A 23,703-nucleotide genomic window follows, 5' to 3' on the forward strand; every position below is an offset into this window, starting at 1 on the left:
ATTTCAACAAACCAAGGCAGGCAATGAGCTCGTGAGGCCATAAATTGCAGCTGTAATGTATCACAATAACTGTTGGTCGCCAAGATAACAAATACAACATGTGACTTTTATTTTGTTCCTCTAAAGAACAACGTACTTCCTTGCTCTGGGGAAGAAGAAAACTGCTCACTGAGGACTGCAGCATGCTATACATTGTAGGGTGGGCGCTATAGCTGACAAATGCAATAAAACTTAGAGAAATTCAATCCAGAATTGTGTACAACCTGGTATTCCAGAATGTGAAAGCATCAGCTCAGCTACCATCACTTAACTTCTGAACAAACACAGAATCTGAATGAAACAGCTGCACAAAGTGCCTTTGAAAGAAACAGGAGCTGGTCATGAACTCCGACACCAATATGTCCAGGTGCCTATACAGTACATCCAATTCTTTTATGCTACCTACAGTTTTTTCCACTACTATCAATTACTACTCAAGAAACATATCTACACAGGAAAAGCATTTAACATCATGTATTTAATTTCTTCAGAGAGTTATGGGAGTTGAGGTTGGACTCAGACACCACATAAATTCATTTATGTAGATGAGGCAGGATTTAACCTGGCAAAACTCGTGAGACGAGAAGAAATCTGATTGGAAAGGCTACTGCTGATGTCTGGTCAAAGAGGAGCAAATATCACAATGTGTGCTGCAATCTCAAGTGCTGGTTTGGTCCTGCAGAAAAGCCAGATCGGTCCCTTCAACACAGAGCTACTTTCTTTTGTTTTAGATGACTCTACCAACAACTGGTACCAGCAGCAGAAAGGAATGCGGAGGAAACATGAGGACATTGTGATTGTATGGGGACAATGTAGCTGCTCTGCACTATCTACATGCAATCACAAATTGGTTTGCAGCCCATCTGAGAATGATTTCTTTTCCTCCAGATTTCTCCTTTCCTCAACTTATTGAGGAATTTTTCGCTCTGAGGTGGAAAGTCTATGATCATAGACTACATGATCAGATGTCCTCCTGGATGCCATGGAGGCTACTGTCGAGATATCTCCGCTGAAGATCAAGCAAGGCTGATAAGGCAGGCAAACGCTTTATCCCAGATGGCATAGCAAGAGAAAAATATAAGATGTGATGTCGATGAGAACATGTGGCCAGTTGCTGAAGATCAGAGCAGATTAGAACTTATTTTATAACTTTTTTGTTTTTTGTCTGTTTTTTTTTAACTAAAAGGCCAAAGGTCTGTATATTTTTTTTGGATCACTGACAGCAATTTCATTTTGCTAATTTACTTCAGCAATTTGCCACTTTTCTTTTACATTTCATAAATTACTGATGAGTTTCAACTATGCTGCACATATACTGCTCCTGCTGTATTCACACACATACACAAACACTGGTTTCCATTTTTTGTGGGACTCTCAAATATCTAATCTTGTTTTTCAAGAGGACCAAATAGTGTCTCACAAGGTCAAAAACCAAAACACAAAGTAATGCAGATTTTGTAATTAATTGTTAGCATTTTGTCAGTCTATGTGTTATGATTGACTATATGTTTCTGTTGATTGAAAACTAGTGCTAATGTTTTGATTGAATGATTCAATTTTGAATCAGGTTTGCTGTGTTTTGATAGAGTTAGTATATGTAGAAAAGGTACTCAGCATTTTGAAATGGAGAGTTTGTATTTATTTAACAAAACATGGTTTTGGCCAGAAAATTATCAATTTGGCTGGCACCAGTGATGTTAGTGTGTTGCTGTGTTAAGAGTTTAGAAAAAGTATTTAAGTATTGGTAAATGCCATAGTTAAATTGAAAAAAAACTGTAATATCTAGTAAAGATGTTTTTAATTGTAAAGGGTGACAAAAATAGAAGGTCTACCAGCATGTGGCAAAATACTCCACAGTACTGGCTAAAAACACTTTATCTGAAGTAATGTTTGCATAATGTCTAAGATGATACTAGTTCAGAAAAATACCATATTTTGGTAGCTGTTTTGTTCTAAGGCATTAAATGCAAATATTTAATTATATTGGAGGTGTTTTATGGAGGTATGAGGAAATAGACTTAGACTATAAAATAGTCTGATTTATAATTAACCTGTCAGCAGTAAAGCATTTCCCTCATAAGTATGTTTTATTGTAAAATACTTCATGCCTTATAGGAGAATGACTCTATTGTATTCTGTGAATATTTCTTTATGAACACCACAGCGCAGCCAATCAGCTCTGTTTCCCTGGCTCTCCAGTGATTAGCCTTATGTGATGTTCATCTAATGCTGTGTACTCCAGGAAGTACAACGCTCATATATACAGAATCAATCTAATCACGCTGACAGCGGGCCACAGTTCTGATGATCGGCCACCGAGAGCACTCGCGATTCGAGTCAATGTATGCATTATGCACGCTTACTCCGCCCAGACAGAACGAAGCAGCTGCATGTTTGATGGGTGAGCGATTACATAGTGGATCAATTTTAGAAGATAGCACCCAACTCCCGATCTGTTTGTTTAACGAGGAAGCTGTAGTGAGTGCCTGAAAGTCTACAGAGGAATACTGGAAGATGAATTTGTACAGCCCAAGCTGACCGTGAGTGAGCTATATATGTAGAAAGAGCTTGAGTGGTGAGCAAGAAAGAAAGGCTCATTAATCTGCTATATGATATCTATCTCCATACCCCTGACAGACAGTAATGACAGAGTGGAAGAGGACAGAGACCAGCAAGAACACCAAAAGCCAGAATGTCGTAGTTGGGAATAAAAGTCCAAATACCGTGCGGCATGAATTCATAAGATATTGAAACCATATCATTCGTAATACCTTCACAGAAGGGCTGGAGATTTATTAACATTAGTTAACAGTGTTATGAGAAGATTGCTTTTGAAATATACTAAGTTACAGATTACAAGTTACGTGAAAAAGTAATGCTGTAATTTATTATGTTTGATTACTTCTCAAAATTTCGAACAACTTTTTTTCAACTGTACTCAATCACTTCAAACATTTAGACTATAGGATTAACTAACTTTCAAAAATCATTCATCTCTTAATTTAAGAATATTATCATTTTATTTGTAAGCACCACTTTTTACTTTGACATCATCCTGAAACTAAACACAGATTTTAAAAAATAATAATAATATTAAGGCAATAAGTATTCCAGATAGAACCCCTTTTGTAATTGCTAACATTTTGTAACTAATTTCTCAGTCTTGGTTTTATATTAGGTGGATTTAATTATTGTGTGTCTTACATTTAAATGAATCATTTGATGCAGTGTATTTGTTGTGCATATGCATGTTTTTGCATTGTACTATATACTTTTAAATTACCTACAGTATAATAACAATCATCTGTAATTAATTTAATTGCATTTATAATTACACTGTTGACCCACTCTTAAACCTACATTAATCACTAACCTCACCCATATCCCACCTCAATAGCAGCAAAATTGTTTTACAATACAATATGAAAAATGTAAGAAATATAATATAAAAACATGATATAAGTGATAAAAACATATATACTGACACTAAAACACATTTACTATTTTTATTTTATCAACAGCATCTAAAATATATTTACATTTAAACGACCTAAAAATATTTAGAAATACTTGCATGTTAATTTATGGTTTTATAATTTTACTTAATTTATATGAGATATTCAATTAATATTCAGTAAGTCGTTAAATATTTTCAAATGCCATTGCATCTAGTTACACTTTATCTACTTGACTTTACACTTAACTACTATCTACCACAACAAGTACAGTGTACCTTAAAATAATTAAGTACAATGTAAAAACATGTAATACACAATATAAGTACTTTGCATCAACTGAGTTCATTTAAATGTAAGTATATTAAGTAGCTTAAATGTAAATGCTATTCATACAATAATAATAATGTGCATTTCAGTGTCTATGCAAATATGCAAACATGTACAGTATATGTGTTTTTAGTCACTTACAAATGTCTACAATTGTTGTACATTTGGCCACTGAGATGAATGGAATTCCTAAGGATTTTCCTAACGTTATCTGTCTCCTTATCAAGGACAACTTGAGGAGAACTGACTTGACAGTTCATCTCAGCACCAGTAGGTTAAAAGTGTTTGTAGAAATGACTCAGAAGTTTCTCTCTTCTTATTAGAACTCATGCATACTTGTGCAGTGACTGCTGTGACTAATTCTGTCTGGTTATATGGATTACTGGCCAAAAGAAATCTCCACAGATTCATTCATCGCATTAGCATAAAAGCCTCATATTCAGAATCATTCCACAGACAATGCAGTCCAATCTAATTTGCAGTGTGAATAGTGCATTTCTCTTCACTTATTTCATTAATTTTTTTTTATTTCCAGCCCAGAGTTAGCTCACAGCACCTGGTATTTATAGCAAACTCTGCATTGCTGAAAGACACTCAGTGAACTGCCTAGAAACAGATTTCTCTCATTTACAACAGTCTGTCTCGTCTGAGATGTTGGTAAAGAGCTTCTAATTGGGTGGTATTTACTTCACTTGAGCTTTTTCTCATGCACACCGTCAGGTTTTATGCTCTCATGGGTAGCAGCTACAGAGAAAGAACAGGCACGGGCGGTGTGGTTAAATAATTCCACACAAAAGATGCTTCCACAGGCGTAAAGAAACACATTATAATTTATAATAAAAAGTGTCGACATGCAGTTAATATTCAGTCAGCGATGCACTGGGTTTCATCACGCTCTTGAATGTTGTTTTATTCCTTGGTTTGTGAGTGAGTTGCATTTAGATTTACGTCTCTGCCCTGCATGACTGCGCAGTGACCTGCAAAGCTTTGTGCTGTACTCCTTTATAGCTGTCAACATCTATCACACTACAACACTTTAAAAACATCCTCTGAACTACTCTTAAATCTACAAAGAGCTTCCGTTTCCCAATTGACACGAGGGGGCACGCTGGGTGAACAAACAGGTATTAACGCATGAAACCGTGGCATCGGCGTAATTATTCTCTTTAGAGAATCCTCATGATCCTCATAATTGAGAGATGTGAACAAACAACTAACATTTTTTTGTTTTTGCTGTAACCTGCTAGTTACCCATCTCAATGCATTAGAATGTAGCTGCATTCATGAAAGCCAAAACACTCTTTCCCTGTTCTATTCTTAGCTGCTGCTTGCACAGAGCAGATAATATAAAGGCTGGTATGGTAGAAAACGGACAGACTGGGAAATTAGCAAGGAGTCTAATGACTGATGCTATCTCTCTGCACTTGGAGAACTAGCAGTCAGTAATTAGGGCTGGTAAATTGGACCCGTTCAGGCTAAAGACTATCATTCACACAGTGCTTATGGAACAGTGCCCTAACTGCATTATCTCTGCCTTTGATCTCCATCCGAGACCTTTAGTCTCCTCATTCACAGTTATGGTGGTGCCAACCATCCCCCAGCAGTGAACGTTCAACATAATTTATATCATTGCAATTTTTAAAACAAAACATTTTTAACATTGTTTGTGCCATGTATTTTACTGTCAAGCTTTTTTAGGTCCAATTCTCACTATTAACTATGACTTTTATCACAATAATTGCTTTTTATTAATAGCTGCTTAAGTTAAAAATTTGGATTAGAAATATAGAATACGGTCATGTACTGGTATGTTAATATTAGGCAAGCTAATAAGCAACTAGTAAATAGTGAAAAGTGATCCCAATACTAAAGTGTTACCTATTTTTTACTAATACGTACCTTTATTTTACAATGTGAATTATTTTTTTGTGAATGTATCACGTTTTTTCATGCATGTAAATTTGGCTACACATGTGTGCATCATATTTCTTCTGTGAATTATTATTGAGACCAGTCCAGCTCCAATTTTGATCATTTATTTTTAGGTTAGAACAAAGGCGGTGTTGTCTGTTGATGTTTTCTGATAGAAAGATGTATTGCACGATCTAAGAGTATTCCAATTAGTCATGGTGACAAATTGCAGAACAAAACGAATCCTTGATTAAGTGGTAAATGTGCAGAGATATGCATCGATTCCAAACCAACTAAAAAGTTAGAAAATTTTGGTGGCATTTTAAATAGACACAGATAATTGATTCTGACCTTCAGAAACCACCATGTGTACATTTTATGTAAATTAGCTCTCAGCTGTAGAAAATTTGACCTTTAAAACTAAACCTTTAAAAAAAGACACACTTTTAATGAGAAATGTCATTTTTTCTTAGGTCTTATCAGCTCTTTGATTCAAAGAAGGTTCAATCAAAAAAAAAAATTGTTTTTGGTTTTGTCTTAGAGTTACAACTGTTGACTTTTGAGTTTAAACAACATTTTACGTGACGCAATCAAATAGTCAGTTGTGTTTGTAAAATGTTGAATGTTGACCTTTAATGCTGTAGAAAACACTGTAACCGTTCACTGTGTGATGCTCCTCACAGACTGACGTCTCCATCACATTATAAAACCATGAGCAGTCAGTGCACCTTCATCAAAACCAGATCATGTGCCGGATCTCAGTATTTATAGATTCTGTGCTGGACTCTGTATGCAGATGAAGCAATTGACCTGCTCCGACCTTGTTGGAACGCCCAGACTGTACTAGTGCCCTTCCTTAGAGCAATGACAGGTTCCTTCACACTTCTTGTTCAGCGTTTCCATTTTTCTTTATTCTCTTTATACATCCACTCAACTGTTACTATGCAATTTCTTATTATAATTAAAGGCCTCCTTCTTTGCAATTATAACTCCTCTCCTCTGCTGAAACTCCTCTCTAATTGCAATACATTTAATTGCTCTCCCTTCCGAATAATCAAAACTACCTCTCTCCCTCTAATTATTATGCACCTCCTTCCCTATAGCCATGACCCCTCAACCGCACCTCCTTTATATAATCTTTTTTCTTAGCTATACCTTCATTGCACCTCCTTCCTTCTAATCATATTTCCTCTACTGCCCCTTCATTTAACGTTCTATTGCACCTCCTACCCTCTCATCATACCTCTATTGCACTTCACCTCCTTCTCTAAGATCAAAATCCTCTCGCTTCTACACCTTACTCCCTCTAATCACATTTTAACCCTCTTATAATAATTTCCTCCGACATAACTCCTCTAATGCACCTCCTTCTTTATAGCCATCATTCTTCAACGACACCTGCTTTTTTATAAGTAACAACTCTCCTCCAGTGCACCTCCTTCTCTTTAATCTCTTTCTTCACCTTCTTCCTCATCACAACTCAGCTTCTTCACCTCTTCTACTGCACTACCTTCCCCTATAAATCACAATTCTTCTATTCCACCTCCAGCCATCTGCCATCATCATTAATGTCCCTATAATCATATAATCTCCTCTCCTCTGTATACATAACTGCTTTTTTAGTGCACCTCCTTTCCACAAATTTACACTCCACTCTCGAACCACCCTCCATCTTCTCCACTTCACCCCTTTCTCTATAATCAGAACTTTTCTGTTCTTTATCCCACTATAGTTTTCGCTCGGACCTCCTTGTCCACCATTCTTTTGCTCATCTCTGCCATCTCTGCTTACCTCCTCTTCTCCTCACTTCTCTACCATCCACGTCTTTCCTTTACTGTACTGCAATGCAGCAGAGCGGAACTGGGCGCAGCTCAGGGAACCTGAGAGAGCAGCCCTCTGTCATCTCGCCTGCACTGGCAAGGATGCGTCTTAATCACACTGCGCTGCCTCTCTCTCTCTGTACTCTCCACATCAAGCGTACAGTCTACACTGGATCAGTTTGTTTGAAACAGAAACTGCTATTGAACCATTTCATTTTTTTCTCCATTTTTATTCGAACTGTTCCCAAATTCATAACCTGTACCATAAAAAAATCTCATTCTCACCTATTCTCATTGATTATGTTAGTTGATCTATGGTCAGTGATGGTCAAAGCAGCTAATGTAGGCTAGTCTATTAACTATGCCTGCCTAAAAACACGTCTGTTAAGTAACATATACGGGTGTCATGCAATAACATTTTATTGTGAATTTAACATTGAAAGTTAAAGTGAATAAAATCACAGTAAGTTAGGCTACTTATAACACTTTCATTGTCCAAAAAGAGAGGAAAGAACATTTACATTATCAAGGAATATTTTCGCTGACAGTCTAGTGTTCAAGCACTCTCAAAAATCACTGAAGCTGTTTACATGGCGAAATAAATATTTTATTCATTCACACATGAAATGTTTTGTCTCTAACAATAGAATTCGCGGAAAGAGGTATTCAGTCAGTGAGCGTGAAGAAAAACAACATTTAGCGTTGACTCATCTGAACGCCTCTGATTGGCCGTTGCATTTATAAACTAAATAGGATCGTGTGTGATTGGTTATAATGCGCAGTACTGTAAAAAAAACTCAGATTTGAATTTAGCAGCTGATATGATGCACTGAACAATTTAATCATGTTGGTGGCGTTGTAACAAATATAGAAAATATTATTCAGCTATTTTTGTCTTTTAGAAGTTGCATTCAAAATTCACTTGGATCGAAGGGCACGATTTATTTTCTTAAGAATAGAATGCAGCTTCTGTGTAGTATACAGTGAATAGTACACTAGTTTTATATTTCAAACACAGCCATATACCCACAAGGGATTTGATTTTAGTTGCAGCCTGGTGTGTAAGCCACCGTGTATTGCAAACTCTATAAACTCTTTTGAGAAACTAGGAAAAAGCGTCTGCAAAGAACATAAAGGTCTGCGCAGCTCTCTATGATAAAAGGCCTTTTTAACAGGGATCTTAAAGCACAGCACAGTTCTTATCTGAACAAGTGTTTCTGGTGTCGATAAGAGGATCAATTGATTTCATCACAGACAAATGCTCAGAAACTAAAATCCGACCGAGCCTCCTGCTTGAGAAATGATGAAGCGGATTGAGGTCGGCCCTGAAGCCTGATCTCAAAACCAGAGCAAAAAGCTTCTGATTTCATGGGTGTAACAGTTGAGAAAATATGAATTTATTCATGATTTGAAAAAAATGACTAATAAAGCCCAAAACTATGACAAAATAAATACGATTTAAAAACAAATCTGATAGTTTTGCTAATTTTAAATCATCCTGAAATGGCAGAACGTCTCTAATTTACACGAAAACAGACAACTTGGAAATCTATCCGTGTCTCTGCAGATTGCTGACTAAAGCTTTACGCTTTAGTGTTAGTGAAACTAATAATAAATGGCACGCAAGCGTACATAATGAAAATCCTTTAATATTTTGCACATAGATATATTCATATTATTATCGGTATAATAATAACTGTAAGTCAAAAATAATAGTCATTATATGCATATAAAACTAATCCATTAATTTACTATTGTACTATGTTGTATTTCTGTATATAAAACAACATGAAGAAACACCTCATTAGCTTATATACAGGAGCTTGAAGGGAAGGAATAATAAAGCCAATAAACACACACACGCACACACATACACACACAGGATCAGTGAAAACACTGATGAGGTTATTCAGCCACTGACAACATGTACAGAGTCCATTCTGCTTTCGTTGGTGTTCAGAAACACCTCGCATGTAAAAATAAAAAACAATCCAAGATATGGAAAAACTAGCAAACATGATACTGATACTCCATCATAGATGCATGGTTAGAGATATTTCAAACTGCTTTGGTTGAAAAGAAACTGCATAAATAAACATCAAGGGCAGGGAAGCACCTTCAGAGAAGCCACAGCATTGTGTTTCTTGTGTCCTATTGCTACTCAGGATGATACAGAGAGACACCGATATAGAGAGAGGGACGGCTCGAGTGTTTGATTACCCAAATGCAGTACTGTTAAACATCTGTAAACCACAGGAGACATTTAGATTCTCATAGTCGTGCGTGGGTGTGTCTGTTTCTGTGGTTTGCGCGAGCGTCGTCTTTCACCCGAAAACATCCTGGGTCTCGCTCCAGTCCCCGTTCGAATGATTGCACCAGAGGGTCCTACAAAGCGACTGCTGTTATGAAAACTCAAATGGGGCCTGACTGTCGAGGTGAAGGGATGGAATATGTGCCTGGTGAGAGCGGGACTCCTGGGGCCCCTGAGTCAAGCCATACCTCCGGTCAACGGCGTGGTCAAGAGGAGCCATCAAAACTGCGGAGACAGAAATTTAGCTTTAAGCTAAGGCATGTTTTCAACAATAAAAGGCCAAAATAGGATTTTCGGAGTTTGAAGCCATCTGTGTGTTAGTGTACTCTACTCTCCCATATATGCATTTACATATATTGTAACTTTTGTTAAAATACTGATGTCCCCTACACTGTAAAAAAAAAAATAGCCAACTTCAAATTTTAAGGCAACCAGATTTTTGAGTTTTCTCAACTTATTTTTGTAGGCGTTTTCTAAGTTGAGAAAACGTAAAAATCTGCTGAAGGTGGTTGCCTTCAATTTTCATTGTTTTTTTATTGTGTATACTCCCAAAAGAATTACTCTTCAGCATACCTTTAAAAAATAGCATTTATTACAAAACTTATATACTGTCAACAAACGGCCATTATTGTTGGTTTCTGTCAGCGTTGGTCAGCACTTGTTTTCACCAACTGAATATGTTAAATTGAAGTTCACCCCACCAAAAAATGTTCCTTAAAGGAACAGTTCACCCCCAAAAATTTAAATTCTGTCAACATTTACTCAACCTCAAGTATTTCTAAGCCTGTGTGAATTTTTTTCTGTTCTGCTGAAATATACTACCTCTGCCTAGTCAATATTACAATTACAGTTTTGAATTTTAAGCTTTTTAAACTTTTTGAATTTTAAGTCTGTTCTTATTGTGTCATTTCTTTTTAAACCTGTACGTCATGTAAATGTTATACAATTTTAATGATAAAGTTACATATACTTATATATCACTACACTTACAATATAGTAACAATTAAATTATAATTATAATCAAGTATTTTACATGGGTTTTAGTGTGTTTGTCAACATCACAGTCAAAAAAAGTGTTCAAAATATCATATTTAGTATTATATTATATTATATTTAGTATTATATTATCTGCAAGTATAGGTTTTTAAAATAGACTTTTCAAAATTTAAAAGACACTACAAGTGAACATTCACTACAATTAAGAGCTTAAAATACAGCACATAAACAGGCAATTTGACCAGCACAGATCTGTAACATCAAACACCAGAAACCGCTTTTTACTTCTTCAGTAAGAAAAGTACCTTCATTTGGAATTGTATACCAGCATTACTCTTAATGTTTATGAAATATGGTGGAAATAGTAAGAGTAGATTGCTTTACATACATATACACATACATGTGTCATCATTTACTAACCTCTGTTTTGTTCCAACCCTGTATTAGTTTCTTTTTTCTGTGAAACAAAACAAAACAACAACAACAACAACAAAAAAGAGATCTTCAGGAGGGCTTTAGTTATTCATTCAAGTAAAATGGATGGTGATTTATACTGTCAAGCTCCAAAATAGGCGAAAAAGGCACCATAAATGAAGTCCGTGCAACCTGTGCTCTATATTTCAAGTCTTCTGAAGTGCCATATTTCAAACATATGCGTTTTCAAACTTGCATTTGTCGACTGACTTGAGAACTTGAGAAGAGCTTGGTAGTATATGTAATAACTGTTTGTTTTATAGAGGAAAGGAAATAATACAGGGATCTGAACATGAAGGTGAGTAAGTGATGACAACATTTTCGCTTACAAAATGACAAAACTGTTTCTTTAATGGCAGGTTTAACAAGAGGATTACAGAAATCATCCATGTATGGCATGGAAGTTGGTGTCTTTAATTTATAACAAACAAGAAATTGAAAACCTTCAGCATTCCTGTGAAATCTTACTGGGATTGGTGAGTAATCCCTAAGGATAAACGTCTGCCTTTCAGTTATTAAATATTAACAAAGCCATTTTCTGCCCCTGCTGGGCAGCTTTGCGAGATCACGGACAGACAGGGTCACCTCTACCGTTGTATTACACATATGGACGCTTACATGCATGGACCAGAGGACATGTGGGCTCTGTTTTTAACTATAGTAAGCTGCCTCGATGTGTAACGTCTCTTCCATCCAACTGAAATGAAATTGAAAGGCTCTATATAGGCAGCAACCCCATTAGTATCAGCCTCAGACAGCGCAGGCTGTTCATGCATATTGCACACAAAACTGGAAAGCACTTGTGAAAATCAGATCAGACAGAACTCTGACTGCTTCACAATTTCCGGGAGTTAGGGTGAGCGGGTCAGTCTGCCAGGAAATAAAATTCTGTGTACCTACTTAATATAATGAGCACTTTGGTGGGAAGAACTAGTGTCTGGATTTGTGATTTTTTTTTTCTTTCTCTGCAACGTGATGTTTTCTGTTGACCTGTAGAACTATTTCAATGACTTTGTCGGCCTGTAATTGTGGCGTCATTGATTCTGATGTGGTTGGTTATTTTATTTTATTCTGTCACAGCATCTCGACCAATTTTTTTTTACCACAATAAGCTGCAAAATGGGCCTGAATGTTATTTGAACAATATTTATCCTATTATAGTATTTATTAATATGTTGATTCAGTTTTTATTATTTCATTTTAATTTTTTAAGTTGTATTTTTGTGCTTTAGTAATTCTTCTTTTTTATTTTTTTAGTTGTAATTTTGTTAGTACTTCAAATTAACTTTCAAAGCAATATTTCTAATATTTCAATAAAATATAGTTTCAATTAAAAAGTTTTACTTTTAGTTAAAAATCACTAGTTAAAAACACTGTCCCAAATAGTTATAATCTAAAATAACAATTCCATACTCTAATAAGCACAATAAAACACATACAATGCACAAATATTTGATAGAATAATTACATTGTAATTTGTAATAACTTAGCACTTCTTTTCATTTATACTTTGAATAAAGTATATTTGCATTTGTCATTTTGTCATATTTATTGAAATTCTGCACTTACTGGAGTTTGTTGCGATGCATCAGCAAAGGATACAGTGCTGCCTTAGATGTTGGCCTTTCTTATAAGGCAGCATAATTTAGCTGCCTACCGTTTTGGAACAGCCTTCACTTCAGGAACACACCAGTGATGCCTTAAAATGCTGTCTATGTAGGCAGCCCACTAGGGTTTGGAACAGAGCCGAAGTCATTTGAGCAGAACTCACCTGTCCCAGAGCTTCACGTTCCTGCAGTTGTTGCTGCAACATCCTGCTGATATCAAAGCTGTGAAGATAAAAAAGACTTTTATTAAGTTTTTCTGCACAGCAGTCGGATCTGGAAGAACAAAGCCCATTCATTTTCTCTATAGGGAAATGGAGATTTTTAATGCTAGCATGTAAATCCACAAAATACCAAAGCAAAGATTAATTTGCTTCTGTGGAAGCCATGCTGTTACAAGGGAATATTTTGCAATACACTGAGAATACAATGATTTTACTCTTGTAAGCAAAAGTTGAATAGTTATACTTCTTATCTGCATCTTTTGTGTAGCTACAAAGTTTGAGTTTGTCATAATAGACCTTTATACAACTTTTTCATATTCAGTTTTCATAAGCCTAGTTTTTTTTTTCAGTGCATCAAAGGTTATAATGTCATGATTTGTCTTGGAGCTGGTTGTTTTGGGGTTTTTTTCATAAAAGAAACCCTACTTTCTACAGATTTCAGGGTTTTTTTCTGAAATGCCATTAAAGAACAATTTTGGGTCCCAAAACAACCTGTCAGTGAGCTCTAAAAACATTTTTCCTATTTTTAATAATCTTGGGAACCTTTATACAATAAAGAACATTTTTGATCACTGAACCGTTAGCATGGATGTTTTTAATGTTCTTCACGCATCCATAGATGCAAAAAGAACTTAATTTGTAGGAGTGTATAATAGTATGAGGGACAAAAATACTTCTAGAGCCAAAGCCACTGAAAAAGTATAATAGCAGCTTATTGTCATAATACAATCCTCAACAATGAACAAAAATTGAAAGCATTTGGATTTGATTTTTCCACAGAGGTGTTGGTAAGTTTCAGTGTGATTGGCGCACATTAAGCTTGACACCGAGGGTGGTCTGTAGAGGAAATAAGAGGCTCTTGACATAATTTGCTGCCCTCACAGCGCCTGAGCAGTTATTTTCTTTTTTTAGGTTCAATTGCACACCGGAGACCACAGGCAAACCCTCTTGTTTACCTGCTTTACAGAGCCTGGTGGTGACAACATGTCCTGCATGCCTGCCCAGGCTAAACCAACTGTGAACCTGTCTGCTTTTCCCATATGCCACCCTGTCAAACACACACACACACACACACCAGTCCTTTGGGCTGAAACACTCTGTTGAGGGTATAATTTAGCAAAGTAAGAGCATACGGTTAAATACCATTCGCAATGTCACTGACTGCTTTTATGGGTAGCTACAAACTGACACCACAACGCACAAGTGCAGCTTTCATTGGCAGGTTAATCAGAGGTTAGCCAGCTTTCCTGTACTCTGACTGTTCAAAGTCATTCGATATTCATTCGGATAGAGTGATGGCACATCCATTCTTTCTGAGCTTGCCTCCATTAAGCCGGCATCAATAGTGCTCTGTTTCATTCACCACTTCAGTTTTTTCATCTCGTTATCATATTTGCTTCAGGCGTGCACATGCAGTCAGCCATTAAAGATTCATGCCAGTCTGTGGACTTCTAAGAAACACTTTAGGAGGCTTTAGCAGACATCCTGGCCGGTTTATCCGCTAACATTCACAACGTGAAAAGAGATAAAGCGCAGGAACAACCGGAACGTGAACCAAAACTGATGTCCAGAAGAGAGACTGGCCCTCCGCTTTGATCAAACAGCAGATAATAAGAACGACAAAGAGGTTTAGGACTCTGCTCCACAAATGCTCAAAGGATGATCAAGGATAAGGATCCAATCAATATTTGGTGATGATAAAAATCAAAAGCAAGGATTCTCAGTATCATTCAATCACGATTGAGATTTGCATCCATTGAAGCAGAATGTTCTCAAATCATACCAGATAACATGATCATCAGGCTTTGCTGTTATTCATTTTGGCAAATAATAAAACTTCATCCTATCTGTTTTCTAAATGCATGTTAGACAACGTTTTGTGATTATGATTCACCCATGCATATGGGTCATTGCGTAAATTTGTTTTCGCCGCATGATTATTAATCAAAATATAACTGCAATATTTCACTTTCAATGAAAACAACAGATTTTTTCCTGGTGACGTGTATGACACTATTGCACGGTATACAACATATCATGATTGGTGTTGATTGAACAATCACATAACAGAAAATACGAAGCGAAAATATCTGTTGCTGTTTTACTTTATTTTTACTTTAAAGCTAGAAGGGCTAGAAGGTATTTTGGTAAAAAAAAATGCATATAAATATCAGTTGCCAATCTAAATCTGCCAATAACGTCTGATCACAATGATATTTAAATGCTTATGATATTTAAAATGCACTGTAGTTTTTATTCTGGAGGTAAAACTTATGATGGGATCATTTCCAAAAACCGATAACCAGTAATTGTTTTCCAGGAAGTTGGGTTGTTTTGATTAAGTTATAATAACTTAATAACAACACAATGCAGAGAGATGAAAAAATAAACTTTAATCAAATGCCTGATATAAAATACTTAATACCGAGGAAAAAAAATTGCAATTACAATAAAAGGTCTTTTACTTGCTAAAAACAGTATAAAACGCATTAGGTATGACGTCTTTTTGGGTTATTGAGTTCTTAGATCATTTCTTAGAAACATGGCAGGAGATCTCTCCAAATCTCTTGTTGTATCCTGCCATTAACATTAACAATCATTATACTAGGCTTTACATTATAATAAAGCCCTAAGCATGCGTTAGCTCTTGAGCTTGAATATCGAAATTGCATTGTGTGGGCTTGGCTGGTAGCTTATAATGTTTAATTTGCCCTGAGAGCTCATGGGCTGATATTTATGCCATGCGGGCGACTCAGATCTGTCGGACGGAGTCTGTCCTGAAAGAGGCAGCTCGGAGGTCAAGATGTGCGAAATCGTATTTGTACAAGTTCAAAACTTCTGTCAAGATGAATATCTCTTTCACATTCTCCCATAACCGATACACACACACACACATGCACACAAACAGCCGCTAACAGAAACGCAGACAGACTTACACATTTCCATCATCGTAAAACAGGGATTATGGGAGAATGTCCTATATTTTTAGAGATCATGGGGGAACGCTTAAGCTCTGACGGCGGGAGGGGGATCACAAAATTCACTTTTCGCTGAGAAGAGCAGCTACTTGCTTTTCTCTCAATTGTTTAGGATTAATAACGAAAAGAAATCAGTTATAGATAAGGTACATTTTTACACATGTATTGTTTGCTCACCGCTGTGGACATTTGCCCGCAACCTTTTTGCAGGGCGATTTAGATTATCCAAAGGCATAATTCCAAGTAACTGCCTATAAAAACATATGTTGTCTTAGTTGACCATTTTCACACATTTGCACCTCTATTGATCATATTCTTCATGTACTCCGCTCCAAATGTAGCAATAGATGTAGCAAAAATGCACAAGAAACGACAGCGCTTGCCATATGCTTTCATGTCCAACTGTGCAGAAAAATAACCCGTGAAATGTAAGATAAACCAAAATCTAATTTCTGAGATTTTTGCTGCAAGGACTCGATTCTTAACAAGGTTTGAGCACTGATTCTGCAAAATAGCCAATTATAAATTCTTCCTGAACATTAATTATTTTATCAGTTCAGGTTGTGTAGTTGACGTTAAAGCGGCTTAAACTGCTTATAGCACCTTTCAACACACTAAAATAATGTCACATGCTGCATCCTATAAAGAATAGCCACGATGCCCCTCAGAGAGCATGCAAACTGAAGGTCATTGCCTAATGAAGCTCAATGCACATTCATGCATCTCATGACTGCGTTAAACCATATCCCTTCAGGCAGAGTCACGTTCGGTTCAGCCTGCTGCTGGCTCCACTGTAGCGCAGATTTCATTGTGTTAATCACACACATGCCTTCTTATTAAAGACAAAAACAATTGGATTTGCTGCGTGCTGCTTCTGAAATACATGGAAAGATGGTCTAAATATTTTACATTCTCACTGCAATATTGTAGCTGCAGTGTCTGGGAAACCTGTCAGAAAACAGTTGTTTTTGCAGTTATGCTTAGTTGTGCAAAAACATGTGGAGATGCAAAGCAGAGTTTTTGGGAAACGCACAATCCTCACGCAAAGCCATGACTCAACAGTCTGAGCTGAGCCTGCCGTGACAATCCATTAGAGGCCCGTGACTAAGAGCTCACTGTAATATTCTTTCCGGGAAATAAAAATACTCAAATACGGTGCATAGGGCAAGAATTATAGGAGGTTTTCTCACTTGCCAGATCCTGTTTTTGTTCACTTCATCAGCTTAAACCGAACCACTGCCTAAATGTAAGCCTATTACTCTCTATGGCATTTTTGAGCATCAGTTAAACACTGCTAAAGAAGACAAGGAGGCCATATATACATCAATACATTTCACATGCGAGACTTTTCCCCCTTTATATGAGATTTCTATTTATATATTTTTGCCACAAATATTTGTAAATTATATTTCTGTCGTATATAGTTAATTTGTTATAGCTTATTATTATTATTTTTATATTTGTTTAACTGAAGTCATAGGTGTCGTTGAAAATAAAAAGAATAATAGTAAAAGCAACCTTTATTAATAACTGATGAAAAAAACTGTACTAAAATAAACATGTATTAGATTTATTTTTAAAGAGTTCTTCTTTTTATTTTAATATTTTAATAATATAAAATAACACAAAACTAAAATGTGGCCTTCACTATACAATGCTTTTGTAAACTTCACTAAAAAAAGAGTTACATTTAAATAATAAAATGTAAAAAAAAAAACTGAAATATAATTTCCACTATATAATAAATTTGTTAAAGGCTGTAAATTACTAAAATAAATAAAATTATGTAAAAATATTAAATGTAACTTTCATTATAATGTGTAATGAAGAGATACAATTTTACGAAAAATAAAACGTAAATGTAATCAAATATATTTAGCAAAGGCATTAAAGTTGAACCTGATTATTCAGCAGGACACCTGTAAGACTGCGTTAGTGGAAGTGGGGGAAAGGTCTTTGCCTACTGTATGTGTAGAGGTAAACACTGAGAAAGCCATCAGCTTCAGGGCTAAATTTAGAGTCTGAGTCAGAGGGGGGTATCTCCCAAGGTCACGGAGGAGCGCACACAACACAGCCTTCACGCGCACACTAACACACACACACACACACAGCAATTGAGATACAGGTCTGCCTAAACCACAGGCTTCCCTGAGGGCTGAGAGTTTGAGTCTGAAGAGGTCTGACTTCTGTATTATCAGGAAATGGCCTTTTTTTTCCAGAAGTTGTGCAATGGCCGCTTTGTCTCCTCTTTGAAAGCCTCCCTCTTATCTGTGGTATTAGGAAGGTCTCATATTCGTCACGGTTTAAACTGAAGTGAAAGTAGCTGAGAAAGAAATCTCACGTGCATAAGAGTTTTAAGTGTTTCAAGTAGAAAAGCTTAGACGAGCACACGGGCGTAATTTAACAGGCTAGAAAACATGATCGTATCACTGCGTTTAGGAGAAATAGCGATGTCAGCTTCAAACGACTTGAATAGTATCAATTCAAATTTATTTCACTATCACACAATGCTGTTGTAAGTCACATGGACACCGTTTATGATTTTTTTATGGTTCATATTTGGTTGAAAAAGATTGACCACTGTATTATTAAAAATGTCTTTTATGTTACACATAAGAAACAGGACATTGGTTCTGGCATGATGAGTAATGATTGGTTCGTTTTGATGAGTAAACTATTACAGAAATTTCATTTTTGGGATCTGGTCTTTTAACCTTGCTCTCTTAAAAAACACCTTGGTCCCTCCATCTGCTCATAGTGCGGGGTCAGCAAAAAATTTGAAAAATACAAATCTGAGCCAAGATATAGAGAGAGAAACGAAGAATAGAGTGCCCATTTTTCTCTGCCTATAAAACAATGCCCTCATTTTAATGTTCAAGACACGTTTTCTTCAGCATAAAGCTGGATATCGACAGATGTTGTCAGCTCAGTGTAGCCGTATACTGTACTGCCTGTATGGAAACAGCTTTCATGTGAAATCCAAAACCAGCGACCAAATTTCCGGCATGAGCTGACAGCATTAGCTACTGTACAACGTGATTCCCATGCAAAGTCCAAATAAAGCCGCCCTGCATCTTAACCAGAATATAAAAAAAAAAGCTAGCACCGTGATGGCATAAAGATTAGTTTAGAGGAGGTCAAGAGGTGCTTGTTTTTGTGCAGGATTTCGGCGAAAAAAGGCAGAGGGATTGTCTTGTGACGCTGTTATTTAGATGCTCATTTATCTGAACTTTGTTGGCTAAAGTCAATGTGATGTTTATAATCATGTGCTTTGGCTTTTTGAATAAGAGCCACACGCTAAGAAAGCAGAAAAATAATAATTCTCTGAAAACCTCTTACAGGATTATCCAGAGCTTCAACATCACTACATCTACGCACAAGTTTAATTCCCACTACAAATACTACGTTTATGATTTGTAGCGACTGCACACACTGCAACACACTCCATTTGAATGGATGGATTTTTTAATAGCTACACAATGCAATGTCAATACGGTAATGACTTCCATCATGCCGGGCTGCAAATAGACAACCAAAGCTCTTATGTCACAAACTGCGATATAATCCCAGTTAAACTGTGATATAACTGTGATATATCTTATAAAACTCAGTTTACTACAGTTGAATGAACCAAATAAATAAATAGCATTGGTCCGAGCATCGTGACTGCAACGGTAAATGCCGACAATGCTGATAGATTCTCTATAAAACCGGTCACTGACAGAAACATCAACAATATCCTTGTTATCTAAGTAATAAATGAACACTCTAAAGTAAACTGATTCATTTTAAAGGGATTGTTTTATCGTTTTAATCATTTTAGACATTCTGAACTCCCTTGACTTGTAGTGTTGGAAAAATTCTAATTCAGAATATCTTATTTTCTGTTCTACAGAAGGTTCTAAGTTATATAAAGCTGAGAAAATGTCCATGGATTTTCTTTTTGTGCACTACCCTTTAAAACCCAATACTTCACACACACACTCTAGTCTATTAGATCATCGACACCGCAAGGCATTTCAGAGCAGCATTAGGGTCGTTCAGGGGAAGATATGGATGATGTGGAAGTGTACAGGGTCAGTGGACGTGCGGTTTCCCCTTTGGGACCAACACCAGAACAGTCTGTGACAGTGACAAATGTCTACAGCAGCATTACAGACACATAGGACAATGCTGAAACCACAGCATCCAACAACAGTCATCTTGTTAGCAATTACCTTTTATTGTTAGTGCTGAGCTGAAAGCCATTCTTGAGGTTCTCTGCCATTTGTAAAGCTTATATCTTTCAACAACTATCATCGATTTCTTTTGACCTTGTCAAGTTAGAAAATGTTTTTTCATCACCAGGAAGGTGCTACCTAAACGTAATTGAATAAATTTTCTCTGAAAAGATGAGAGAAGCCAGTTTAACTGCCGAAAGTCAGCTAAAGAAGTTCTGTATTCTGAGTTATTTAAATCGGGGCATCAATCTGCTCTTTCTTGGTTCTTATTTCATCTTAAGGGGGCATTTCTTGAAGCTAATGAATGCAAAGTGAGTCACATCTTTCACCTTGAGGTGAGTGTTTTATGGGCGGCGTGAACTATAGGCTACTCAGCATGTTCTCCTGTAGAAATCGTTATCTGCAGCTGTGGGATATGCACATAGCTGCCCAGCTCCTTTGATTTGCACCATTTCTCTAATGTGTGTTTGTGTGTGTTTATTTAAAATCATGGGGATTTTGAACAGTCAGCACATCTTTTATATCATAAGTAGTCAATTGCACAAATAACTTGCGTAAAGCAGCAAAAAGACAAAATTTTGAGTTATGTCTTAATATGCCTACTTCCCTGCCATATAGGGTACAAAAAAATAGATACATTTTACTATTGCTATAGGCCTCAGGAGAGGAGTTGTGAATGGCAGTGAAGCGGCAGAACTGATGCATTAGGTCACATGACAAAAACAATATGGCGGATGTAGTATGACCCAGTTACGTTCTTACTGCAGACAAATAGAATATATAGAAGATACTTTTTTAACAGACACAAAGAAAGTCCTTCATCCAGTGTAATAAGTATGTGATTTTATATGTGTTTGATTTGTGCTGACGTTTTTGAAAGATGTTTCAGTTTTAAAAAGATGTTTGTGATGTCTAATTCTATGGTTTTAAATGTGCAGTATTACATTTCTCTATAGAGGTCCTCTAAGTACCGAACCATGCTATTATACATTTTTAGTACTTTGCACAGAAATTTGCATGTCATAAAGGAGGCCAAACAGTGAATGGAGAAGTTTAACACAATGTCCAAGTTGCTTAGTTTTGATTCTCGCCGATACCAGGAGTAGGTCTGGTGTCTCTGGAGAAATAATTAACTGTGCTTCAAGATAGATGAGCCAATCATGAGTAACTTCAGCAGAGTCCATTGCAATCTGAAAGTGGTCGGCACGCTAGAAACCTCAAAGACCTTGACATCAGCAATCATCAGATATCCGGGTAACGCTGTTTTACTGCAAATTGGACATAAATTACCTCAGAAGCCATATTTATGATTAGGAATTTAGAGATCATTTTGATCAGGTCAGAAACTTTAAATATGGCGTAGGAGAGAACCAAAAGTATAAATAACCATATGATGCATATTGTATGCATGTTATAGCATTTATAATATTTATTTGACAGTCTATTGCTAGATTAAGGTGTCCAGTCCTGGTGATAGAGGTGCTGCAGAGATTAGCTCCAACCTGTCCAAACACCAGATGTGTCTACTAATCTTGATTAGCTGTTTCAGGCAGAGTAAATCAGAGGTAAACTCTTTTCAGATGTAAACTCTGCAGGATAGTGCTAGGAACCGACAACAGGATTGAACACCTCATCTAGACAGTGTGGATGATGTTTATATGGTTGCCAAATAAATGGGATGTTACATTTAGTTAAATACTGACTAAAAATATTGTATATGTTTTGGCTTTGATCAGATTTTCCAAAGAAATAGGCAAGAATAAACTTGCCATCCTCCACGATTTCTATTCATTCCAACAACAAAGCACTTGAACGTGACAAACTCATCATCACGACATCAGAAGTGGAAAGTTTTTTGATTAAACCTCCTAAAGTTCTGTTTCTCTTTTTACCATTTATCAGGTCGTATATTTGGTGTATTAGCTACTAATCAGATACTGAACTGGTGAACGTGAGATAAAAATAGAGAAAGGAGAAACATTTTTCAGGCATAAAAGCACAACTTTGTTTTGTTATGTCATTTTGCATTTCAGACCCACCATTCACACCATTGTAAAGGCTCCGATGGTGTGGCGACAGCTCTTCTCCTGCCAACCTCCGAGGTGACGTCTCTCTACCAGGGCTGCCAAACTTCCCATGTTCAGGGCTCATGCTGTACTGGTGCCTCAACATCTCAGGACTACTTCCTCCCAGCTTGCTTTTGTCATGGTGGAGCTCTGACGTTCCTAGCAGCAGGTGTCTAGCTTCTGGACTCCCAGGCCCACTTCCTAAGCTGCCCCTGTGCCTCTGGATGTAGAGCTCAGGACTCATTGGTTGTCCTGGAGCCAGATGGTGCTTTGGATGAGTCTCTGGACTCCGGTGACCAAGGGATCGACCATATTTTTCCGGACTAAGCCCTCTAATCAGCCGATGGTCAGGCACAGATATGGAGCCACAGCGTGGTCGGCAGGGCTGGGGCAGTACGAAGGGATACTCCAGGCTGGTGCTTCTGTGTCGGACGGGAGGGTCAGGGCTAGAGATCTCCACCCGATCTCCTTCCCCTCTTTTCCCAAGGCGAGCCTTCTGGATCTCTGGGCTTTTATTCCCAGGTCCTCCGCTAGACGGTGGCTGTGGCTGCTTATGGTGTGGATGCTCAGAGCTGTCTGCGCTTCCAGCGCTAGAAGTGCTGCTTCCGTCCCCCACGTCCCGCATCAAGCCGGGTACCAAGAGCCCACTCTGGCTATCAATGGAGTTGCGGCACCCAACGGACCCCGTGCCACTTTGGCCCCCTTCCCCTACACTGCCCCCTTTCTCCTCGTCTATCAGCAGGCAAATTTCCCTAAGTTCCAGGTTCTCCCGAATGACCTCTTCCTGCTTGCGCTCCAATTCTGTCAGCTTCTGAAGGTACAGTGCCACCTCCTTACGCATAACGCTGGCACTGAAGCGGCCCAGACGCTGCCACTCGCGCGACACTCGCTTGCCCTTTTGCCGGTCATCGTCCAGAAAACAGCAGAGGTCTCGCAGTTCCCGATTGTCGTCCTGCAGCTTCTGGTTTACCTCCTTCACCACAATTGAGAACACAAAATATATAAAAAAGTTTTTACATATTTTAAAATGTTGCCATTCAAGGACAATTTCTAAGGCCACACAAACTATATCATATAATTTCTTTGATTTAATAATTCAGTATGAATGTAGTTAAAAGGTGTTGTTCAAGCAATGTTCTCATGTATATGTCACTGATCTAATATAGAACACTCTAAAACTATGATTTAACAAAAATCATTAGAGCAACACCTCATTTGAAACACACACAAGAACCAAATGCATTTGGCACAACTGTTACCAAACTTTGCGTGACA

General features: G+C 37.2%; 1 protein-coding gene across 1 annotated transcript in view; it reads right to left on the reverse strand.

Annotated features, from left to right (window-relative positions):
* Positions 1 to 9,184: 9,184 nt before the first annotated feature.
* ccdc85al (coiled-coil domain containing 85A, like) overlaps positions 9,185 to 23,703 on the reverse strand; it is a 15,813-nt gene continuing 1,294 nt past the window's right edge. The window contains 4 exon segments of the mRNA XM_043242293.1: positions 9,185 to 10,091; positions 11,283 to 11,319; positions 13,108 to 13,165; positions 22,402 to 23,401. Of these exon segments, the coding sequence (XP_043098228.1) occupies positions 10,086 to 10,091; positions 11,283 to 11,319; positions 13,108 to 13,165; positions 22,402 to 23,401 (1,101 nt within the window). The 3' untranslated portion in view covers positions 9,185 to 10,085.

Source organism: Puntigrus tetrazona, chromosome 6, assembly GCF_018831695.1.
Source record: "Puntigrus tetrazona isolate hp1 chromosome 6, ASM1883169v1, whole genome shotgun sequence".
Taxonomy (NCBI): domain Eukaryota; kingdom Metazoa; phylum Chordata; class Actinopteri; order Cypriniformes; family Cyprinidae; genus Puntigrus; species Puntigrus tetrazona.